This window comes from Nansenia antarctica (assembly GCF_963989245.1).
Source record: "Nansenia antarctica genome assembly, chromosome: 18".
In the NCBI taxonomy this organism is placed as follows: Eukaryota; Metazoa; Chordata; class Actinopteri; order Argentiniformes; family Microstomatidae; genus Nansenia; species Nansenia antarctica.
In genome coordinates, this window is record NC_137691.1 from 4,498,884 (window position 1) to 4,523,805 (window position 24,922).

Consider the following 24,922-nt stretch of genomic DNA (forward strand, 5'->3'; position numbering starts at 1 on the left):
ATCCCAATCGAGAATTGCTCGAGCCAGGCTTATTTTTATTTTTTTAAGCAAAAGTACTAATCAACGTACGTGGAATACCCCCCAGGTGTCATATCAGATGACAACAGGAAGTGATGTCATATCAGATGACAACAGGAAGTGATGTCATATCAGGTGACAACACTGACTACGTAACAGTGAACAGTTAACGTTGTGTATACAAGATTTTCCCCCAGAGTGCCTCCTTGAGAAATAATAATTAAAAAAATAAAAAAATAAAAAGCTTACCTGAGGAGAGTAACTTGCGACAACAGTCTGAAAACCCGTAGAGCACAGCCAGGTGCAACGGAAACATCCCATGAATCCCTTGTCTGAGAGGAAACAGGAACACAGACGGATGGATGAGACAACACAACTTCAAAAGTACTGTCTGCAGCGTAAACATGTGACACACAATAGCACCTAATAATGAGACTTGTATGTACAGTATGTGTGTCTGAGAGTGTGTATGTGTGTGTGTGTGTGTGTGTGTGTGTGTGTGTGTGTAGGGGGTCTCTTACCTGGCTGTGTCAGCACCGTTTGTCATCAGGGTGCTGATCAACAGCTCATGGCCGTGCTTAGCAGCAACGTGAAGAGGAGTATTGCCATATTTATCTACACAGTCGATCTCCCCACCTGTACACCGAGAGGAGAGGGCGGGGGAGGGGGGGGGGGATGCAGTTGGGGTCAGAGAGAGGATTTGCACTGTACCGTTTTTCCACACAGTCATGAGATGCCATCAGGCTGTTGGGAGTTGACAGTGGTTGCTAGGGAGTTGTCAGTGGTTGCTAAGGGCTTGAACTTCAGGAAGCCATGAGGGTTGGATTTCCTTGGGTGGTGCACTTGAATGAGGTATGCACCTCGAAACACTAAATGCCTCTTCACATATACACACTCTTATCACTGTGTACCTCAGTGGTGTAGTCTAGTTTTTTCTAGTGGGTATACTGTGATTTCCCCCTCCCAGACTCATATTGTTGATTTCGGAACGCCATAAAAATAAATCTGCGCTCCCTGTCTAACACGTTATATATCTAACATTACATGTTATAAGGTTGATCTGTGCATGATAATGATGGTATATGACGCTATAGTCAGTCCCAATGGTCCAAAAGTCAAGTGCTTCGTAACACAGACGGGGGGAATTTTATGAATGAAAGTATGAAAGTGTGAAAGTTCTGTCACAAAACGCTGTTACGTATCGCACATTTTTAAGTGGGTATATGGAAATCCTTGGCCTTTCCTAGTGGGTATACGGCGTAGTCCTGCGTATCACATAAGACTACACCACTGGTGTACCTGGAGATAAACATGGCTACTGTCAATACCCTATGTGTATCTTGGACGTGTCGTGTGATCGTCAAATTACCGTTTTGGATAAGGATCTGGGAGCGGGTGAAACGTCCATGAATAGCGGCCATGTGCAAAGGGCTCTTCCCTTCTTTACTCTGTGAAGGAAAAAAACATACAAAACATATTTTAATTAAGAGAACAGATATCCCATAGATACCCCAGTCTTACACATAAATCTAATTAGTTTATTCAAAACATTTGTGTTTTTTTTTACCATCTATCTAGTGACTAAATACAAATCCCAAATCATGGTTGACCCCCTTATTCAAAGAGTCACATCCCATGGCGCGTAGCCATATCATCGCACGGTCCCTGGTTCAATTCTGACCTGTCATCCCTCCTCTCTCTCTCCCCCTATCCTGCATGGCATCCCTCCTCTCTCTCTCCCCCTATCCAGCATGTCATCCCTCCTCTCTCACTATCCCGATAAAGCAAAAAATGCCCTAAACCCCCCCCTCCACATTTTAGAAAAAAAAGAACGAAAAAATAGGTTGGTATCACATCCCCATCGGTCCTGACCTGCATGTTGACGTCAGCGCCGTTGTTGACTAGCAGCTCGAGGCAGAGCGCCCCGTTGGTGGAGACGGCGGCCAGGTGCAGCGGCGAGCAGCCGCGGAGGTTGGGCTGGTTCACGTTGGCGCCGCGGTTCACCAGCTCGTTGGCCACCGCCTCCTGGCCCGCGTAGCACGACATGTGCAGCGCCGTGTTACCGAAGGCGTTGGGCTCGTCGATCTGAGGGCCAGAGACACACGGACGACATCATCAGCACCGGGAACATGTGACACGTTCTAGCGCTTCGATCCTCGTGTCGGGATCTGATGTAATGTAATGTGATCAGACTTTTCTTTCGAAAAACATTGTTGCGTTGTAGTGTTGTTGAAAAATCGACGACACGTTGCTAGTCGACTAACACAGCTTGTTTTGTGAGCCTGCTAACAATGTAAAGTAGCGTTGTAGTTAATCCATTGCGTTGCAGTATTTTTGGCTTGACTAGCGAGTTTGTGTTGTGATTCTCAACAACGTTGAAACGTAGTCCCGTGTTTCAGAAGAAATGTCAGAACATTTTGATCGGTTGCCGATATGCAGACCAAAAGACTCTCTGACTTTTATTCAGAAAATTTTAAATAAATGTCAACGTTAGTCGATAGTCAAGCCCAAACATTGAAAGCGGGAACAAGTCGGCAACTTGTGTTCGGACTTTTATTCAGAAAAATATTAACGTTGTTGAAAATCAATGACACACTCGCTAGTCAAGCCAAAAATATAGCAATTCAATGGATTCGTTGAGTAATCCCCACTACTCTACACTAACTAGGTAGCAGTGGGGATTACTCACCGAATCCATTGCAATATTTTTGGCTCGACTAGCGAGTGTGGCATTGATTTTCAACAATGTTAATATCTTTCTGAATAAACGTCCGAACACAAGTTGCAGACTCGTTCCCGCTTTCACCAGCTGCTGTCACATATTAGGGAAAAGAGAATGAATTTGAATTTCAACATCAGCCAATCGACAGTGACCTCCGCCCTTTGACCCCCCGCGCCCCTCACCTCTGCCCCCAGCCGCAGCAGGTACTTGACCACCTCGATCTGGCCGCTGGCGGCAGCGGCATGCAGGGGAGTGTACCCACGCTTGTCCCTGCACCCTGCATCAGCACTGCGCGATACCAGCAGCTTTACAAGCTCCAGATGCCCTGGAGGAGGAAAGGAGAACCGTACTTTTATCACCAACCATCGACACACAGAGAGAGAAAGGTAGTAACGTTCAAACAGTCATACATTCATGAGATGTGCACAGAGACAACGGCGTGTATGTGAAAGCCTGTGTAGCTGTTCATGCTTTCCTGTTGTCTTCCCTCTGTGATTGTTCTCGCGTTTCCTTTTTTTTGTGTGATTCTGTCTTTCTGTGCTGCAGAAGTTTTAACTGAGTCAGGCCAGTATACGTTTTTTTACATCTGTAATGTTACTTTTAAGCTTTTACAGTATAATAACACAGAAAGAAAGAAAGAAAGAAAGGAAAGCCTTTGAGGAGTATGGATGTGTGTCGGCTCTGAGGTCCCGCCCACCTAGATATGCCGCCCAGTGGATTGGCTGTCTCTCTTTTTTATCGCTGGCACTCAGGTTGGCCCCTTTGTTGAGGAGCAGATTCACCATCTAGAGGAGAAGAAGAAGAAGAAGAAGGTTCATCCTTTGTCATTGCACAGAAGGGTACAACAAACTGTTGAATCGACTAATCAAATACAAAGCAATTATGATTTAGTTAGATATTAGTCGATTCAGGTGTGCTGGTGGTGGTGGAACAGATCAAATATGTGGAGCGGCTGGGGGTCCCCGAGGAGAGGTTTGAGAACACTCCTCTAGGCAAGCGGTCAGAGCCATAGAAGGCCGCCCCATTTCCATTTGAGAAGAGTGAGGATGCCCAGGGCTGGCCCCCTACTCAACCTTCTGCCCTGGCTTACTGCCCCCGCTCAGACCTGGGGGGTAACACCATCAACGTCGCTAAAGGAAAATCCAGGCTTATTTTTGATAAGTCTTGCGAAACTTAATGAAAATAAGCCTGGATTTTCCTTTTAGCCAGGTTGATGGAATACCCCCCCTGAGGTGACAGGGTAGGGGTAGTACATGTTCCCATGTCCTCACTAGGGGATTATTTTTTTGGCAATGAAACGCAAACCCAGTAGGAGTTTCACCCCCCCACTGTGCTAACTTTGACCCTTGACCCTGTGACCCCCCCCCGCCCCGCCCTGACTGACCTCCAGGTGTCCGCTGTGCGCCGCGTGATGCAGGGCCGTCCGGCCGGAGCGGTCGGCCACGTTCAGGCTGCTCAGCTGGGGGATCAGCGCCTCCGCGCACCGCGTGGCCCGGTTGGCGGCCGCCACGTGCAACGGCGTCTGCCAGAACTTGTCCCGGGCGTTGATCTCCGCCCCCTGCTTCAGCAGCAGCCCCACGGCCTTCTGGGTAGAGGAGAGGAGGAGAGAAGAAGAAGAAGAAGAAGAAGAAGAAGGAAGAATATCAATGAATTGACATGACTTGATGGTCGCATCACAATAGACTCCACTGTCCTCTATTCGTTCTAAAGTCTAACGAGTTTGACATGTTTTTTCAACATCGGCTCGGCGGAGGGGTTCTTACTTCGTTCCGCGTGGCAGCTGCCCGATGCAGCGGAGTCAGCCAGCCTTGGTCCTTCGCGTTAATACTGGCACCTGGGAGGGGGAGAGGGGGTAAGGGTTAATACTAGCACCTGAGAGAGGGAGAGTGGGGGTAAGGAGGAGAGACTCAGGCATCCATTCTGTTACCCAGCTTACAGATACAAACACCGATATTAGATTTGTATTTGGGGAACACATTCAGTCGATCACAATCAGCCCAATCACAATCATTCAGTGACATTTGCACAGTTGTCTGGTTTCATTAGCAGTGACTATCCTCCTCTCGGATGGGGCCTTTGCACCACTAGGGGGAAGAAGGGCTTCAGTGCCAGTTGTGGATTCTAGGAGGTAATATCACTGACTAAAATCTATGATTGATGATGATCTATGATTAATCTAATACAGGACTAACTATTAATTTAGGGTGAATGAAGCAAATGACTCCGAAGTGTCATTGTACGTTTTATATTATAACCAGACAGATAAGATAGCCAGGCTGTGTTTACCACCTCAAATTAATTAATTTATGCCCAGCCAAATCCATGTTTAGAAGCTAGCTAACATTACATTGATCATACTCATAAGACTTTTCACTTTTCAAAAAAATGCCAGTCGAGAGAGGACGCTGGCGTTGCTTGTTCGCCGCTTCTCCGCCCGAAATCTAGATACACTTGCAGTATCCAGAGTAGATTGTCCTACAAAGACACTTAATTCGACCCCTATACTTTCTTTTATTTTTATTTTGTTTCTTTTTATTTTACTACTCAAATCTTTTCAGTTTGTAAAACGTCTTTGAGTGTCTAGAAAAGCGCTATATAAGTCTAATGTATTATTATTATTATTATACTGAAGAATGTTACCTGAATTAATGAGGAGGTCCATAATGTGAACATCGCCCAAACAAGCAGCAGCGTGCAGGGGGGTACGGCGTTCTTGGTCCTGAGGGAGAAAAGAGAAAACAGCACGGACATAAATTCACTCCCAGGCTGATCCACTACAAGGTAGGTAGCAATAAATCAAAACAGCCAGGTTGTGGGGGAAAATGTCTTTAATACAATAACAATGTGACAATGATTACCTAAGACTGTATGAATGGTAAAAATGGAAGACACCATGCTCTCATGTGATAGACCGACAGACAGAGGTTTTACCAAATACTGATAAGCAGAAGGTTTACGAGGAGCTGCTGGCTGCTTCTCCTCTCTGTGACAGCTTTGACCAACATTTGAACCTACCCAGGAGAACCTGCTCACATGATGTTGTAAGCCTATAAATGTAATCAACAGGGACTTCCCCCGTTGAGCCATTGTACTGAGAACCCCATTTTTGTTGGTCGGACAATCGCTCCTTCTTGCAAGAAATAAATAAACACTTTTCATGAAGTCTCAGTCTCCTGGTTACAACGTTTAGCATTCTTTCTGTGTATTTGAATCTGACACAGATGTACACATATATCGCTGGTTCCATCCCCGCCTCAGGAGGGAGCTTGCATGTGCCCTTGAGCAAGGCACTTAACCTCTAATTGTTCCAGGGGCGCCAACTAAGGCTGCCCCTGTGCCTAGAGCAAAAAATACCAAATACCAATTCCAACAATTGACTGACAGGTTGATACCGGCAACTGAGTCTCAAAAGTCACTGTATTGAGTATGAACTAGGGCTGTCCCAAACGACTATTTTTCTAACGATTAATCTAGCGATTATTTTTTCGGTTAGTCGATTAGTCTAACGACTAATTTAACGATATATTTTTTTACTGTTCGGAAAAATAAAAATACAATGTGTAGGCCCCTTAATTTACAGTGTTTCCAGTTTCCATGTTTAGCCAACTTGAATGCCAACATGGCCATTTAGTCTGTCCATCACCACAACACATAGCTAGCTAGTAGCTACATAGCTAGCTAACGTTACTCTCGCTGCTATGTTATGATTAGCTAAATTGATGCTAACGTAGCATGCGAGCTACGAGCTAGATAACGTACAGTAGGTGCGAGCACCACAATGACAATAGGCTACCGTAGCTAGCCAGCTACATAGCTAACGTTACTAACACCAGAAGACAAGACATACAAACTGTGGTGAGCTACATTGCTTGTGTAACATTAGCTAGTAGCTATCCATTTTTCACTCATACACGGCCGGAAAAGTGAACAGAAATACAATGGTGACTTAAGGTGGTGCTATCTTGTGGCTGTCTTCACAAAGAGCTCCAGGATGCTTTCGCTTGAGGTGCTCGTTCATTGCAGACGTACTGCAAAAAAAAAAAATATATATATATATTATACGACTAACCGACGCATATTACGCAAACCGACGTATTGACGTAGTCGATGACGTCGACGACGTCGACTAATCGTAACAGCCCTAGTATGAACGCAAGCGTATTATTATTAGTTGATCTCAAATTAACATAATTAATCAAATGAGATTATGGTCCACGGCAGGGAGCTCTGTTTAGGGTCATGGTAAATGGATTGACTTATATAGCGCCTTATTCCGAAGCGCTTTACAACGGCCTCTCTCATTCACCCATTCACACACACATTCACACACCAATGACGACAAGCTACCATGCAAGGCGCCGGCCCGCTCAATTGTGAGCAATTTGGGGTTCAGTGTCTTGCCCAAGGACACTTCGACATGTGGCCAGCCGGGGCTCGAACCGCCGATCTGCCAACCTTGCGATCATTAGACACCAGCTCTACCTCCTGCGCCACAGCCGCCCCGGTATACACCACAGTGAAACTGTAGAGGCATCTTCTATCTAAGTGATGACATCATCCTCAGAGGAATGTGTGGAGTGCAAACCATTCTGCGAATGACTCACGGGTCATTCCTGCAGGTCGAGTTCTTCATTCATTACAACCTAACCTAGTAAGGAAATTGGTCTCTCGTTCTACGTATCATTTCAATCACTGAATGGCTGGAGTCGGAGGCTGTTCTGCAGACTCGGGGGCGACACTCGCGGCACCTTGCATGGTAGCTTGCAGCCATTAGTGTGTGTGAATGGGTGAATGAGAGGCCATTGTAAAGCGCTTTGGAATAAGGCGCTAAGAAGAAGAAGAAGAAGAAGATTCAACCTTTGTCATTGCAGAATACAGCAGAATAGAGTTTGTGCTCTAGGCAAGGGGTCAGAGCCATAGGAGGTGACCCTGGAGCAATTAGGGGTTCAGTGCCTCGCTCAAGGACACGTGGCCAGATGGGGTTTGAACCACCGAGCTGTCAACCTTGCAATCATTAGACGCCAGCTCTACTGGCTGACCTCCTAATATAAGTCCTTTACTCTGTGCTTAGAGGATGCTTTCCTGTTTTTTTTTACACACAACCCTCTCATAAAAATTGCAAGGGAAGGCTGCACAGAGCGTGCGTGCGTGCGTGTACGCATGCCCGGTGTCAGGGCTCTTTGACCTGACTGCCAGCTGGTCAGATTACCATAAGGTGGAAAGGGTGAAGAAACTGAACTGGTTGACTGGCTGGCTGGCTGGCTGGCTGGTTGGCTGGTTGGCTGGCTGGCTACACGTCGACAAGCGACAATCCGATCCAAGACCACTAAGCTTTTCCTCAGATCAGTCCCTTAACCATAAGCTCGGCTAGTCACTCAGTCCCCAATTGCATGTGCACATGCGTACATACATACACACCAAAATGACATCTCATTATTAATAGAACAACACTCATACTGTACCAAGTTGCGAATGTGAAGTGTGTCGCTTTTACAGCTCTAGATTGCTCTGTGGTGTTTAGTTAGGCCTAGGCTGTATCTAATTCACAGTTGACAGTAAGGCCAAAGCATGCACAGGCCGAGGTAATCTCTCTCTGCTTAATTGACTGACAGGTCAAGAAAGCGTGCGCTATAAACAGAAGTTCAGAGTTCAGACACCCAAGTATTCACAGGACAAAAAAATACGTATTTCTAAAAAAAAAGATTTCATTGTGGCTGTTTCATATCATTATTTACTGTTTCATATTGACAGCACTTAAAATGTGAATGTGAAACTGAAATTGAAGGTCTGATTATGACATGAGGCGTATCTAGCATGTGGGGAACATCTATCATGGTGGGGCCATATGTGGAATATGTGTTTTGCTTTTACTGATACTGTATGAAATCCTGGTTGGATCGTGTTCAGAGTTCAGACGGGTGGTCTTACCAGTGCATTGACTTCTTCATTCTTGTGCAACAATAACTTCACTTCTTCCGCATCTCGGCTAAATATAGCCTGGACCAGTGGAGTCTGGAACAAAATGTTGACACGTATTGAATATTTGATCATAATGACGACAGCTGGATGTCAAGTCTAATTAGTGTCAAGACAGTAGCATCATATTCCCACACCCTATATGATGGGAAACCTCATTTGATGGTCAACCCAAGCAGGATGCATGTCATTCTCACCAGCAAATGACAACAACATTATAAAGCTTACACCAACTACCTATTCTAAAGCTTGAATTTATAGCAAGTTTCAGGACCACTAGCTAGTAGCAAAACTGCAACCAACACAAAAACGCACTTCTCTCTCTGCTCGGAAAACGCCTTAATTTACACATGGTTAAATCTGATGACAGCTGGTGAGCGTAGAATGAGAAGGTTCTATCTCCGTTTAGAATGATAAGGTTCTATCTCCGTTTAGAATGAGAAGGTTCTATCTCCGTTTAGAATGATAAGTTCTATCTCCGTTTAGAATGATAAGGTTCTATCTCCGTTTAGAATGATAAGGTTCTATCTCCGTTTAGAATGAGAAGGTTCTATCTCCATTTAGGGCAGTTCAGAGATATTGAGCGTCAAAGTTTTGTGAGATGGAACCTTTGTATTTTATGAATTACTAACTTAAAAATGTTCAAACATTTTAAAAATAACACCACACAGGCATTAATAAACACCTAATGGATCAGATTATGTAAAAAAAAAACTCAACTTTGACAAAAACGGAGATAGAACCATATAATTCTGACGTCACGAGCTGTTGAAGTCTGTAAACGGAACACATCATCGCGAGCCACATCGCAGTACACATAAAAAGGGCACGAGCGTCCAATGCTTATGTTAAATACATGACTAGTATCTAAGCCTCCGATCTAACTAAATGCATGAACATGTTTGTACTGTACGTAGAGAGCTACAGACAGTAGCTAGCTGGTGGGTGATGATGCCATGACATAGCATAGGGTTAGGGACTGCAGCTAGCTGCTAATGCAAAATTAACCTATTATGACCATGATCTTGTTTAGCTATCTTGAATGCAAAGTCTACCAATGCAAGTTGTGCATGCATGTAGGAAAACAAATCCCCAGCCACTAATAACTGGCATCACCGGACAAATCCATGCAAACAAAATCCATGCAAACACTTAGCTAGCTTAGTTAGTTAGCCCCAGATGAGCTCATGAGTAGCTGCCTGCATAGCTTAGCTTAGATGTGGGTCCCACTTGACTTGTCAAACTGGACGGGACAAAATACTGCACAGGGTTTGCATGCGAATGCATGAGTACAACAGCATGTTTATATTGGCAGATAGCGAGTCAGATTAGGAGGAGTGAGTCATGTGAAATGTGACTTTAGACTGAATGCTTTTCTTTCCTGAATGCATGCATCACAAGGCCTTGCAGCTAAGCTACCGTTAGCTACCAACCCAACCCAACCTGGAAAGCGTCGCTTTTGCAAAAATGCAATGTCTCTGCATCGCTTTCCTACCTGGTCTGTTATGTTTAGTATTCCCATCTCCCCAGTCAGTCAGGCCGAAGCTCCTTCATTAGGATCAGGTGGAGGAGGGGAGAACGGCGATGTTTGTTTGGTTTTTACTACTGTGATAACGAGTCGGAGAAGGGTTGGTGTGTGGCTCCGTGTGTGTTGCTCTGACGGGCCCCCGGTTGTGTGTTAGAAGGCCGGTGGTAGGTGGGTGCAGCAGCGACACCCTGTGGCGACTTTCAACAGTGCACTTTAAAATCAAGCCAGATTATTATTATTCTAATTCTTTTACACAAATACATTGAATTAGTACGGAAGGAAGAAGCGCATTGCGTTCACCACCCCAAAAAAATAAACAGACGCCATATCTCGTAATAAGGAGATCTTATCTTATCTCGTAGGGCGGGGGATATGCAGATATTGGGAGGGTGTGTTGTGTTAAAGGCCGATTTAAAGACAGGATCAGTTCTGCTGTCCTGAATGTCTGTGCTGAACAACTGGCTCCAATCTTCACAATAATTTTCAACACCTCCCTCCGCCAATGCACAGTTCCTCAGTGCTTCAAAGACTCCATCATAATCCCTGTACCAAAATCAACCAAGATCTCCAGCCTCAACGACTACAGGCCAATCGCTCTGACATCTGTGGCCATGAAGGCGTATGAGCGCATCGTCCTCTCCTACCTAAAAACCCACACCACCCCCCTGATGGACACTTATCAATTTGCCTATCGTGCCAACAGATCTGTTGAGGATGCTGTCAATCTAGCCCTCCATCACACACTACTACATCTGGAATCAACCAACACCTACGCCCGCATCCTATTCATTGACTTTAGCTCAGCCTTCAATACAATAGACCCGGTCAATCTCTTCAACAAACTGGTGGACATGAACATTGACCCCTGCATCTGCCACTGGATACGGAGCTTCCTGTGGAAAAGACGACAGTGGGTCAAGATGAACAGCCTTTCATCTCGACCCCTGACCCTCAGCACAGGCGCCCCCCAGGGCTGCGTCCTCTCACCCTGGCTCTTCTCCCTCTACACCAACCACCTGATATCTCTCCACAGCTCAGTCACCTTTATGAAATATGCAGATGACACTACCATAATCAGACTCATAACAAATAATAATGAAGACCATTACCGCGAGCAGATAGCCCAAGCAGTCACTTGGTGCCTCAACAACAACCTCCAGCTCAACTCATCAAAAACACAAGAAATCATCGTAGACTTCAGGCACAGCCCCCCCCCCCCCAAAAAAAAACATCAACATCCTTGGAGAACCCATAACCATAACGGACTCCAAATTCCTTGGCACTCACATCAGCAACTCCCTCAAATGGAACACCAACACAGACTTCATCACCAAAAAAGCCCACCAACGACTATTCTTTCTTAGACAGCTCAAAAAATTCAAAGTAAAACAAAAACTCCTCCTTCAGTTCTACACCGCCATCATTTATTAAATTTTTTAAATTTGTTTTTCAGATTTGTATCCCTTTTTTCACCCAATTTGGTAGCCAATTGAACCCAACCTAGCATCCAATTATCCCCTGCCTACCGCTGGGTACTGGTAGGCAAACTGGCTAGTAGTCGCTCTATTGGTAGAGGGCTGCAAGGGAATTTTTCCTGGCTACATAGTGTACAGGTTTTTACTTTTGCCTGCTCGCGGCTCTGTCAGCATTGATTGATTGATTGACTGATTGACTGAACATTTTCATTGTGTGAAGCGCATTGAGTTGCATCTTGTAAGAAATGCGCTATACACAGGGGTGCACATAACTGGTGCGCCAGTGCGCATGCGTCGCCAAAATGCATGCTGCGCAGCAGATCAGCGGCATGAAAGCGCTCTTGCGCACCAACAGCTGGAAGCGCTGGGAGAGGAATTTACTTCCTCAAAATCCAACTGCTGACTGCTGACTGCTGCATCACTGCAAGCCCCACTAAGTAACTATTTGCCGTCCCCTCAGCCGAAGGCCCGACGAACAGTCGACTGACGACGACCACGGCGACTCCCCTCACGAAAACATTCGGAAAGTATCGTAACTTGTACTTTCATTCCGCGTATCGCGTATCGCACGGTTATCACGGTTATCACGCCGACACGTGAAAATTCAGTCCCGAACGACTCGTCGCTAAAAGGAAAAACAACACCAAGGGACTTCACGTTTCTTTTCTCTGAAGCTTTCAAACGTTCAGACGTTTGTTTTACAGCTTCATTATCGCACCTAGACCCCTGACCCAGGATATGGTTGGGAATTATATTAGAAGAAAAAAAAACAACTTTGTTGCACAATCAAAATAATGAGCTATTTTAAGTGATAGCCTACATTGTAGGCCCTACAACATCCTCTACCATGGTTGAAATTGAGGACAGTATTAACAGCAGTCAAGAGAGCAGTGATGATGATTAAGCTTGTAGCATAAGTAAATGCTTAGGCTGTAACTTTTTGTTGAAAAGTTGATTTCAGTGTTTACAGAACAGAGCAGTGCTTAAAGAGATGTCAGTTGATTTCATTGTGTTTAAAGAACAGACATTCAGTTAGTGCTTAAAGAGATGTCAGTTGATTTCATTGTGTTTAAAGGAGTCTGACAGACTTTCATGCTTAAAGAGCAGTCATTTGATTTTGCATTTGTTTCTTTTGTTTTGCACACAATCATTTGTTCGTTCATCTTTATTTATGAATACATGTCGTTTTGCTAATATAAGTTATCCATGTATCCCTTTTTTATCCATCCTGTGGGACGGGTCGTGACTCGCGAGCTCGGGGAGCACCAAGCAGCATCCCTAGGTGCTCCTCTGAGCACTGGCCCCAAAAAGTTATGTGCACCCCTGGCTATACAAATAAAATTTGATTTGATTTGATTTGATTTGTCTTGTGGTTATGTGTGTTCATGTCCATGTAATAGTCATGTACAATGTGTGTATGTTTTTTGACACTGCTGTTTGAGCTGTACCGACAACAAATTCCACCGACCTAGGTCGTGTGGTCATTAAACTATTAATTCATTCATTCATTCATGTATTTTTACGAGAAGTGGTCAACACCCTCATCACCAACTGTGACATCGTTGTTATACTTAGGTTAGGGTGGGAGGTGTGAATGTTGTGGTTAAGTATGCTAGTTCTACCGTCAGTTCAGGCCTCACCTGTACGTATCCTGTCTTGGCTGTTTATCACACACACGCACACACCATGGCAGTGGGCCTGACAAAAAAGTTGTTGTTTCAATACACACCCATTATTCTATGTTTCAATACACACCCAATATTCTTTGTTTCAATACACACCCAATATTCTATGTTTCAATACACACCCAATATTCTATGTTTCAACACACACCCAATATTTAGCACTCTGCGCATAAACAGTACAACAAGTGTGAGCCAAGACCAAACAATTGAAAACGTTGACTTGTTTCTTTACCAGGCAGTGGAGGGTGATCCATGACGGCATGAGAAACCATGTCAGTGTATTTGATGTGTTATTATTTGACTTTAGAGTTAACAGGCATACCATTCACTTGAATCAGTGAATCGAAATGATAATCTTCTTTAAGCTGAACACCAACTAATTCTTCACTTCCTTTTGAATGAACACAGATGACCAAGGCGAAGCTTGACATCACAGACCGGAGGATTGTCAAACTGATCGCCGACACGGCCATAGAGTAAGTGGACTAAATGGTAAATGGACTGCACTGTATAAAGCGCCTTTATCCAAAGCGCTTTACAACGGCCTCTCATTCACCCATTCATACACCAATGGCGGCAATCTACCATGCAAGGCGCCGGCCCGCTCACTGCGAGCAATTTGGGGTTCAGTGTCTTGCCCAAGGACACTTCGACATGTGGCCAGCCGGGGCTCGAACCGCCGATCTGCCAACCTTGCGATGATTTGACGGCAGCTCTACCTCCTCCGCCGACCTTGCGGTCATTAGACGCCGGCTCGACCTCCTGCGCCACAGCCGCCCTCTATTCTTCACTCTCTTTTGAATGAACACAGATGACCGAGGCGAAGCTTGACATCACAGGCCGGAAGATTGTCAAACTGATGGCCGACACGGCCAGAGAGGTCCTCCTCCCGACTCTACAGCAGGTCATACAGCTGAAGGAGGCCAGGGAGGCTGCAGCCTCTCAGAGTGGGTCAGGGCTCTCCTCCACCACCTCTCTGGAGGAAGGAGAGGCCCAGTGCCAGTCCAGGGTGGGGAGGCTGCAGGAGAAGGACATAACATGGTACAGGTACTTTTTTGTGTGATTTCATTTGCTTTCAAGAAACTGAACACCATCAGCGACACCCTCATCAGTCTACAATGGAAGAGATGGGGGCAAATGTAAAACAGCATTTACACAATCTAAAGCTCTGCACTATACTATAACTATACTGGGAGCTTTGCAGTTACAAAAGGGATATATTTGAGTGATTTTGGAGCTTTTATTCACAGTTTCATGTTTGCCCACCACTATTTCCAATGTAGACTGGTGTCTCTACCCTTCTACAACCTTCCATTTGCATAAAGAATACAGATCTGGTTAAAAAAAATAGACTTATCCTTTAACAAACGTGATGCAAGTGGTGGAGATGGGAAGTGCCCATATAAAAGACAATGAAATATACTAGTGTGAAAGAGAGAATTACTATGAAAGAATTAGCAACTGCTTCAAAGTCCATCACTGGATGTCATGGAGTATGGATGGAAACTGGGAAAGGAAGGTTATGCACCAGTGGTTAGCTGTTAGCTGCAACTGTATGGGGGGCTGTAGCACACTCCGGTGCAGCTGTAAAAAGCAAGGAGTCAGGTGTATCTCAGCTTGTGGCAATTGTCATGGCAACTCTTGCCAGAACATCAACCAGCCAGGTGAAAAGAGGGATGAGGAAGATGCTCAGGTGGTGGATGAGTAGGGTGAACTTCAAAACAGGACAAATCAAGGATTTGATGGATTTTTTGGAAGATGGTAACAAAATCGTCTTAATATTCTATAACTACACTGTTATATACAGTCTGTTCTGATACGTATTGTGGTTTATTTGCATACATTGCATTCCTAAAGAAAATAATTTGAGCCTTTTTTCCACGGTTAGCCATGAGTTTCTCGTGCATGTCCAGAATATGTGTGTGTATTGTGCAACAGAGTGCAAGTCTACCTGCTTTGTTCTGTGCTATCTGCAGTGTACATAGGGCTTTTTGTAGTTAATCACTCCAATGTTGTACTCTTTTGTGAAATGTTTTTGAATAAGTTTAATTCAAACGGAATGATTGGAATAATTTATTATCCCTACTGTTGATGACACCCTGAAAGCCGAAGGGCGACATAAGAATGCATATGAATTAGGGATGCACGATATTTATCGGCCCGATAATAGGAAATTAATGTTATTAAATATGTATCGGTTTTATAAAATGTTAGCCGATATAGAGCCGATAATATGAAGCCGGAAATATTTCTGCTTCCGGTTTCCGCGCTCATGCTGCTGCGCCTGCGTACAGCCAAGCAGTGTATAGACGAGAGCGAAACGGTGTGGACATTCTTCAGAGTTCTCTTTCATATAATATAGTATAATATATAATAATATATAATATAAGAATAAGAATAAGAATATAATAATAGTATTCGTTTCGTATCTCACTATGGGAACGCCCCCTGCGTGACCTCATCAGAAACTGAATTACACTGCGCCAGCCCATTGGCTGGCCCAGGCGACGCTTGTGTCACGAGGGACGGGGACCCTCCGCCTATATAAAGGCGTACACACGGCGTCTGTCGTCATTGAGGTGGCGGTAATGCACCTTAAGCTGGTTTCCAACCGCCAATCAAATAAAAAGAAGAAGAAGAAGAAGAAGAAGAAGTCTGTCGTCATTCCAAAACCTCTTCTCGCTTCTCACTGAGGCTGACAACAACTGTGCGGGTGGCTAGAGCGAAACAGTCCACAGATACACAGATAGTGCGTTTGCAATTTGCAACACGTGTTCGACAAAAGTTAGGAGAGGAGGGCGAAGGTCTACGAGTTACAACACAACGAATCTCATAAGTCACCTTAAGATTCACCATTGCAAGCACGCTGTATGGAAGGAATATCAAGCACTACCAGTAGTACTAGTAGCTAGCAGAAGGTAGCCTAGCCTAGCCTATTGAACACGCATTTGAAAACTGCAGGAAGTTGACTCGAGACAGCTCAAAGGCTCAAGCAATCAATGAAAAAAATAATGGAGTTTATGGCTCTCGACGACCAGCCTTTCTCTGTAGTAGAAAATAAAGGATTTCGCAGGCTAATTTCACATTTAGAGCCCCGGTATACACTCCCAACGTGTGCCTGCCTGCTCTGTGTGATACAGTCGCCACACACATCCATAGTCTGATCGATACTAGCGTAAGCCAGATACGTTTTTATCACAACCTACCTCATCCTCATGCACTAAAAGTAGCATAGCCCAGCCCTTTTCAGTTGCTTTATTAAGCATACTAGTGTAGCCTACTATGTGCCTTGTGTCATTCTGTTTATCTGCAGACTAAGCAGCCATTTGGCACTAGTTTCTGTAAAAGTTCTATAACACTTTTGGTTCTATAAAAGTCTATATTTTTGTATTGACTGATGCACTTGATTTATTTATTTTTTGATCTTTTATTTATGCATTTTCAATTGACAGGGATAGACAAGATGCACTTTATTTTTGACACTTTTTTGATCTAATTACTCTTAGGTGAGCCTTTTTTGTTTTCATAAAAGGAGGCCAGATCTTGGCTAAAAAAAGCATTGTGCACTGTCTATAACAGATTCTGTTTGTTAGAGGAAATAATAAATGAACATTTGAAGAGTCAGAAGTGTTCTCTTTGTTGTGTTAACAATAGTGATGTAAGTTAGATTTTGTGAGATCACTATGGAATATTAAATCATCAATCTTTGCTCACTACATAGCCTTTCTTACCTTCAGGTGTGCATGAACTACAGGTTATCAACTGTGAAATTATATCTGTTCTCATATCGGTTATCGGCCACGAGAAGCAGGTAAACATCGGTATCGGTTGGGAAAAAATGCATATCGTGCATTCCTAATTTATATATTACAAGAATTAACAATGAAACCTACCAAGACCAACAAAGAAACAAACAATGAGCAAATGAACAATCATTTGGAAAAAAAATGTGTGGATTGAAGCACAGTTACTAACGTAAACGTTAGACACTGGCAGTATATCACATTGTCCTCCTGATTAGCGTAAAATCTAGTCACTAGCGTAAAAGTTCACCAACTGTGGGACAGTGAGTGGAAGGGTGTGTGTCTTCTTACTTATATTTGCTCTGCTTCTCTTTTTTTGTTCAGTTGTCATTAGATTTAGCTAGAGTAAAGACCAAACTAATTTAGGCTGGGTTGCACCAACCTGGTTTATTTTTTGGTCAAGATCATCATAATATACCAAGATAACCATCCACTACATAGCCACTGAATGGACTATACCCATTATTATGATTATTATTATTATTATTATTATTATTATTATTATAATGATCAGATAAGACCAACTCCTTTACCCACATAGTGTGCAACTTTTGTTGCTGCAGTGAATTTTTCTGGGTTTCTGGAAGAACATTTCTAGTGCCTCCTGGTATGGTGAAGTCAGAGACCTCTGGCCCATTTATTTATTGATAGGAACGTTCCCAAAGGCAGAGAAGGTGTGGTAGAGAGCGTTGCTGTCGATAGACTTGTCTCCGTTCTCGACGAAGACGATGTTGCTCAGAGAAGGGTCAGGCTGAGACGCCATGGTGAGGCAGTAGGCAGCGGACGCTGGGGCCCCGCACCTGGGTCTCTGATAAATCCCTGCAGGTGGAGGTGATCTTAGACCTAACCCGTTTAACCATGGCTCTCTCCAGAGCTTGCGCAGGCCCACAAACAGCGGCTCAATTCAATTCAATTCAATTCAATTCAATCAATTCAATTCAATTATACTTTATTTATCACCGAGTGGCTCTCCTTGTGGTGCTTGTTGATGTTGTGCTCCAGCTCCTTGATCTTCAGCTGCGCCTCGTTGGTCTTCCCCCTCATCCGCTTGGCCTCCGTGCTCTTACCCTTAATCTCGTTGTCCTGAGCCAAGATAACCTCTTTCTGCTTGGTCAACTCCTCTCGCGCCTTACGCACGTAAATATTAACCACAAAAAAATACAATGTACCTCTTTTCTCTACTTCGTCACCATTTGCGGTCACCTCTAACCCAGCTATCATTTGGGGGCTGGTCTGCCTCTTAAGATTGACGAGAAGTTCAGGATGATCTTGTCTGAAGTTTGGGTTGTGGTAGTGATGGAGGATGTTAATGGGCAACCGAGGTGGCTTAGACCTACGGAAGTCTATAACTAGCTCCTTGGCTCATGTTCATGTCAGCCACGGCCTTGGTGGCCACCGCCTCAGGGGAGGAGAAGAGCCCGGAGCCGTGGCCCTGGCCCTGGCTGTCGCCACCTTTGCACTTGGGATTGTTCCGAAGGCGGAGAACACGTAACTGACTGTTTCCGTAACGAGCAGAGTGGATGTGTGGTGTCTCCTTATGTTTTCATTTCATTTCATTTATTTATTTATTTTTTAATTGGGAAGCATCTTGAAAAGTTCACTCAAAAGTTTACATTTAATTTACATTTACAGTTAACATTTACAAAGCACACTGAACTTATAATATAAAGATATACAATTAACCATATAACAGGCAGTGTTATTAACCATTAAAATTAACCATATAACAGGCAGCAATTTATACAAATAAATACAAATCACATACAAAATATGGTACAAAAATATACTTTTTTGGTTGTAGTTTGGCAGAGATGCACAAAGCACTCGTAAAGATGGCACCCTGGAGCTGCTGTCTTCTTCTTCTTCTTCTTCTCTGTCTCACTCCCAGTCCAGCTCGGGCCCGGTGGCGGTGTCGGGGAGGCTGGGTCCTCCGTGGGTGTCCTTCCTCAGCTGGAGGGAGATGCAGCTCAGCCAGCTCCGGCTGGTGGGCATCTCCCCCACGATCTCCCAGCTGTCCGTCTCCTCGCAGTACCTCTCGATGGTGTCGTGGTACCTGTCCCAGCCCTCCTCCCCTCCCAGGACGTAGATCTTGCTGTCCACCACGGCCACGCCCGGGCGGTAGCGCCTCTCCCTCATGGGGGCGCACATGGTCCACTGGTTGCTCTTGGGGTCGTAACACTCCACCTTGTCAGTGTTCTCTGTGGACGCGTGCCAGCCGCCTATGACGTATATCTTTCCCCTCAGGGTGCAGGCTGCGGAGCCCGAGCGAGCGATCTGCATGGGGGCCACCTCTGTCCATGCGGATGTTTTAGGGTTAGGGTTAGATATGGAGTATTTTCAAGGTAGGCTTGCAGGATAGAACGTTCCCAAAGGCAGAGAAGGTGTGGTAGAGAGCGTTGCTGTCGATAGACTTGTCTCCGTTCTCGACGAAGACGATGTTGCTCAGAGAAGGGTCAGGCTGAGACGCCATGGTGAGGCAGTAGGCAGCGGAGGCTGGGGCCACGCACCTGGGTCTCTGATAAATCCCTGCAGGTGGAGGTGATCTTAGACCTAACCCGTTTAACCATGGCTCTCTCCAGAGCTTGCGCAGGCCCACAAACAGCGGCTGAATTCAATTCAATTCAATTCAATTCAATTATACTTTATTTATCCCCGTGGGGAAATTCATTTTGCCACGCCACTCTCTAAAAACAACACATGACAACACAACATAAAGGACAGACAATAATACTGGGCCAGCCATGTATAGTATATAAAAAACAGTGAGATCATGATAGAAAAGTGGATAAAAAGATGGCTATAGTTATTATATTAAAATACTAAAAAGTGATGATGATGATTAAAATAAATAATAAATACAAATTCAGGAGCCTTGACCCCGACTACTACTTTAGTTGCCATTGAACAGTCTTAGTGCAGCCGGGATAAATTATTTTTTATATCTCTCCGTCCGGGAGCGTACCGAAATGAACCGCCCTCTGCGGCGGCTGCTGGTTTGCCCAGCGAGGACATGATGGAGGGGGTGGTTGGGGTTGTCCCTGATGGACAGCAGCTTACTCCTAGTCCTTCGCTCCACCACCGTCCCCAGAGAGTCCAGGCTCCTTCCCACCACTGAACCCGCCTTTTTTACGAGCTTGTCCAGCCGTCCGGTATCCCTCTTGGTGATGTTTCCCCCCCAGCAGACTGCAGCGTAGAAGAGAATGCTGGCCATGACAGACTGGTAAAACATGGCCAGCATCTCTCCACACACTTCAAAAGACCTAAGTCTTCTTAGGAAGTACAGCCTGCTCTGGCCCTTCTTGTAAAGTGCCTCTGTGTTGGTGGACCAGTCCAGTTTGTAGTCCAGATGCACCCCCAGGTACTTGTAGGTCTTCACCACCTCGATATCCTTGCCCCGGATGTTAATGGGCAACCGAGGTGGCTTAGACCTACGGAAGTCTATAACTAGCTCCTTGGCTCATGTTCATGTCAGCCACGGCCTTGGTGGCCACCGCCTCAGGGGAGGAGAAGAGCCCGGAGCCGTGGCCCTGGCCCTGGCTGTCGCCACCTTTGCACTTGGGATTGTTCCGAAGGCGGAGAACACGTAACTGACTGTTTCCGTAACGAGCAGAGTGGATGTGTGGTGTCTCCTTATGTTTTCATTTCATTTCATTTATTTATTTTTGCACATGAGATTGTCATACAATTAATTAATTTCCCCATGGGCAAAAAAGGAGCAGGAAGAAGAAAATCTTATAATTACCTGCCCCCTATTCATCATCAACAAAAATTACACTTGATGGTCGGCGCACAACCAGAATTTGCACAAAATAATTTATATATTACAAGAATTAACAATGAAACCTACCAAGACCAACAAAGAAACAAACAATGAGCAAATGAACAATAATTTGAAAAAAAAATTGTGGATTGAAGCACAGTTACTAACGTAAACGTTAGACACTGGCAGTATATCACATTGTCCTCCTGATTAGCGTAAAATCTAGTCACTAGGTGCCTGTAGTTACTAACGTAAACGTTAGTTACTGGAAGTATATCACATTGTCCTCCTGATTAGCGTAAAATCTAGTCACTAGCGTAAAAGTTCACCAACTGTGGGACAGTGAGTGGAAGGGGGTGTGTCTTCTTACTTATATTTGCTCTGCTTCTCTTTTTTTGTTCAGTTGTCATTAGATTTAGCTAGAGCAGGGGTGGCCAGCTTTATTTATATAGCACCTTTCATACAAGAAATGCAGCTCAAAGTGCTTTACAACAGGAATAAGAACATAAAGTGAATATAAAAACATATATAAAAACATATACATGCATAGAATGCAGGGGAAAACACTAAAAAGAAAAGGTAAAGATCTAACTTTCCATATCCCTTTCATCTCCCTACCTTACACAGTCTTTCTGTACTTCTGTGATTGTTTCCCATCTTCACACCAACTTAAATCCTTTGCCTATGAAAATATTTACTACCACTTGCCTAATGGCAAGACTGGGCTTTATTTTATTTCCACACCAATTTAAGTCTTTCGCCTATGAAAATATTTACTACCACTTGCCTAATGGCAAGACTGGGCTTTATTTTATTTCCACACCAATTTAAGTTTTTCGCCTATGAAAATATTTACTACCACTTGCCTAATGGCAAGACTGGGCTTTATTTTATTTCCACACCAACTTAAATCCTTTGCCTATGAAAATATTTACTACCATTTGCCTAATGGCAAGACTGGGCTTTATTTTATTTCCACACCAATTTAAGTCTTTCGCCTATGAAAATATTTACTACCACTTGCCTAATGGCAAGACTGGGCTTTATTTTATTTCCACACCAGGAAGCTTTATAAAAAAGCAGAAGGATCTTGAAATCTCTTTTTTTTTTTTTTTTTTTTTTTTTTAATACTTCCAACATTTATTCAACACATCTACCAAGGCAAGGCAAGGCAAGGCAAGGCAAGGCAATGATCAACCTGGAACATGAATGTGAAACCAAACAGAACAAATTCAAACTCCTCTTTGAAACAAAACTACGCCCACACCCATGGGACTCAGTGGCTGAAGCTGTCGACCAGGTGTTTGGAGTCCCAGGGTCCTGCGCCATTAATGAGGAACTGGTGGTTGACAACCATCTTGGCAATCTGATAGAGACTGGCTTCCAACTTGGCACTGTGATAGGTTTGGAGGTTCAGTAGAGAACTTTGCCCACTCAGCTTTGCAATTTTGCAGAAGTTACAGTAGAGGGCTCTCTTGCACAGTCTGCTGGAGAAGCCAGGCCCACTCACAGTTGGGGAGCCATCGACAACAAAGCCTGTTGTGCTGTCCAGCACCTCGATGCTCAGGTCCCCGAGGCACCAGTTGATGCTGAGGTCTTTGCAGTGGCGAGAGCTGTGTTGAGGTGCCACCCCGTCACAACCGAGGAAGAATATCCTCTGTTTCCTAAAGGGTGGGACCAGCTGCTCCTCCCAGTCATCCCCCAGGCGATTGTTGATTGCGTCCGACACGTTGTCCGAGTTATAGCTGGAGTCACCTAGGACCACATTGATGATGTAGAGTGGCTCAATGAAGTGGCTCAGCAGCGCCCCCTGGACCCCGGTGACGGCCCAGCGGCAAAGTTTGTCACTGCCGGACATGCAGCAGACCCGGGCTTCCCACTCACCCGGATGGAGGAGAGCCACAGGGATCAGAGAGCCCTTAGCATGGCACTGCAGCATCAGGGAACTGTAGAGATTCAGGGAGTTCATGTAACCGCACTGTGCTGCCCCTCTTGGGGTCTGGTTGGTGTAGAGGTGAAGGTAGGTTTTGGGCTTGAGCTGGAGCAGGTGGCTGTCTGAGTAGATGTCTGTCTCGTAGATGGAGCGCTCCTTGCACTTTGGGTCATGGCTGAAGAACAGCAGAAGCTGCTTGTACAAGAACCTTTGGAGAGCCCGTCTGGCGATGACCATGGCATGGCAGTCATGCACCATGGTGCCACTGAAGCAGAGCCAGTCACTGCAGCTTGACTCGCCCGTGCCCAACGCCACAACGTTGTAACGCTTATAGGACTGGCCCCAAGGTTCAAACAGCTCTGGAGAGGGAATAATGTGGGAGAATCACATCCATAAACTATTCACAATCTATCTAATCTAATCTATATATATATAACACACATGGACGACACATAAACTGTGTGTGCGTACATTAGACATGCTCATCAAAAATAGGTGTCATTTACAGTCGTTAACACATTATTATTATTATTATTATTTTTTTAATAATATTTTTTTATTCCATTATAGATGTCATGTACATTGAAAAAGGCATGAATATTTTCTGTTTTTCTCCCTGCCCTCCACCCACCCCTCCCTCTTAAACATGTCTGCATACATATATACATATAGATCTGTCCATCCAGTCACACACACATATAAACAAGTTACCCAAAAAAAAAAAACGTTAATTAAAGAAATAGATAAAAACTAAATTATAAGAAATTATATATATTTTTAAATATATTCATATATACATACATACATACATACATATACACGAACAAATTATAATAATAAAATGTAGAAGAAAAATTGGGGGGGGGAATAATATCATAAGGAATTCTGCTAGGTTGTATAAATGATGTGGTAGGAGATTGCTGCTTACACAAGTCATATTCAGGCGTCAGATCATGAGCTACAATATATTCATAGGTAAGTTAGTGTCAGTTTTATTTGGAAATGTCATGGTCTCAGAGGCCAAGGCAGACAACAAACTGCTTGGTTACAAAAGCATCAGTTTGTAGGAAGTGCTGTCAGGTTCTCAAAATATGTAATGAACGGTTGCCAGTGCAAGTAGAATTTTTTTGTTGAACCTCTAAGCGTGAACTTAATCTTTTCTAACTTTAGGAAGTGCATTATGTCTGTAAGCCACATGGCTATTGAAGGAGGAGTTACCCCAGCTATCATTTGGGGGCTGGTCTGCCTCTTAAGATTGACGAGAAGTTCAGGATGATCTTGTCTGAAGTTTGGGTTGTGGTAGTGATGGAGGATCCCGCCGGTTGGAGACCTGTCCTGTTCGTCTGTGTTCCCCGGGTCAACCACTACCTTCTTGAACCCGAACCGGTACATCTGGCGGATGAAGCAGGTGAAGTCAGCATCGAGCAGCTGCTGGTGGAGGTACACCACGTCACCACTGGTGTCCCAGCGGACAGATAGGTTTTGGGGGTCCTCGACACGACGCCACAGCTTAGCGAGCCAGGAGTTGGCTCTTAATTGGTCCATTATATCTGTTGAGAAACAAATAATAGTGGACAGAAGGATCCAGTATCCCAAAAGCAGCCAAGACTCCCACCTCACTGAAACGCCTCTCAAGATGGGCAATCAGGCCAACCAGATACGGATCCATCACCTGCTCAAACAAAAAGATGTCAGTAAATTATTAATCTAAATAAAACTGCACAGTGACTACATTAAAGTAACATCAATTAAATCAGCCAAGCTACATAGTCATACCTGTGATCGAAATCTTTGCCAGAACTGCATTGTGTTCCCAGGCCCTGTGTCATCTTCTTCCTCTCTCTGTCCTCTTCTTCCTCTCTCCTGTTCGGCAGTGATGCTGAATGCACCTTCTGGTCGTATCTCTCTTTGTTACTTTGGTTCATTTTACCTGCCAAACTGGCACTTGTCAAGTGATAGCTTCAGACCTTCCTCTTGAAGCCTGTCGAGCACCTTGAGCAGCCGTTCTTCTTCTGGTCCAGC

At 44.5% G+C, this 24,922-nt stretch overlaps 2 protein-coding genes across 2 annotated transcripts in view; both read right to left on the reverse strand.

Moving 5' to 3' along the window:
• Positions 1 to 10,238, reverse strand: part of ankrd52b (ankyrin repeat domain 52b) — a gene marked incomplete at both ends in the record, with an annotated part of 28,796 nt that extends 18,558 nt beyond the window's left edge. Inside the window, 11 exons of the mRNA XM_080548391.1 lie at positions 268 to 350; positions 540 to 654; positions 1,388 to 1,466; positions 1,891 to 2,103; positions 2,923 to 3,065; positions 3,438 to 3,525; positions 4,125 to 4,325; positions 4,504 to 4,574; positions 5,381 to 5,459; positions 8,669 to 8,752; positions 10,212 to 10,238. Coding sequence (XP_080404517.1) covers positions 268 to 350; positions 540 to 654; positions 1,388 to 1,466; positions 1,891 to 2,103; positions 2,923 to 3,065; positions 3,438 to 3,525; positions 4,125 to 4,325; positions 4,504 to 4,574; positions 5,381 to 5,459; positions 8,669 to 8,752; positions 10,212 to 10,238 — 1,183 coding nt within the window. The remainder of the gene's footprint in view (positions 1 to 267; positions 351 to 539; positions 655 to 1,387; positions 1,467 to 1,890; positions 2,104 to 2,922; positions 3,066 to 3,437; positions 3,526 to 4,124; positions 4,326 to 4,503; positions 4,575 to 5,380; positions 5,460 to 8,668; positions 8,753 to 10,211) is intronic.
• Positions 10,239 to 22,243: 12,005 nt separating this feature from the next.
• Positions 22,244 to 24,445, reverse strand: LOC308173492 (adenosine deaminase domain-containing protein 2-like; the record flags this gene model as incomplete). Its single annotated transcript, XM_080548523.1, has 2 exons — positions 22,244 to 23,257; positions 24,119 to 24,445. 2 exons carry the CDS (start codon positions 24,443 to 24,445, stop codon positions 22,244 to 22,246), a joined length of 1,341 nt encoding a protein of 446 aa, XP_080404649.1.
• Between the last annotated feature and the right edge of the window lie 477 nt (positions 24,446 to 24,922).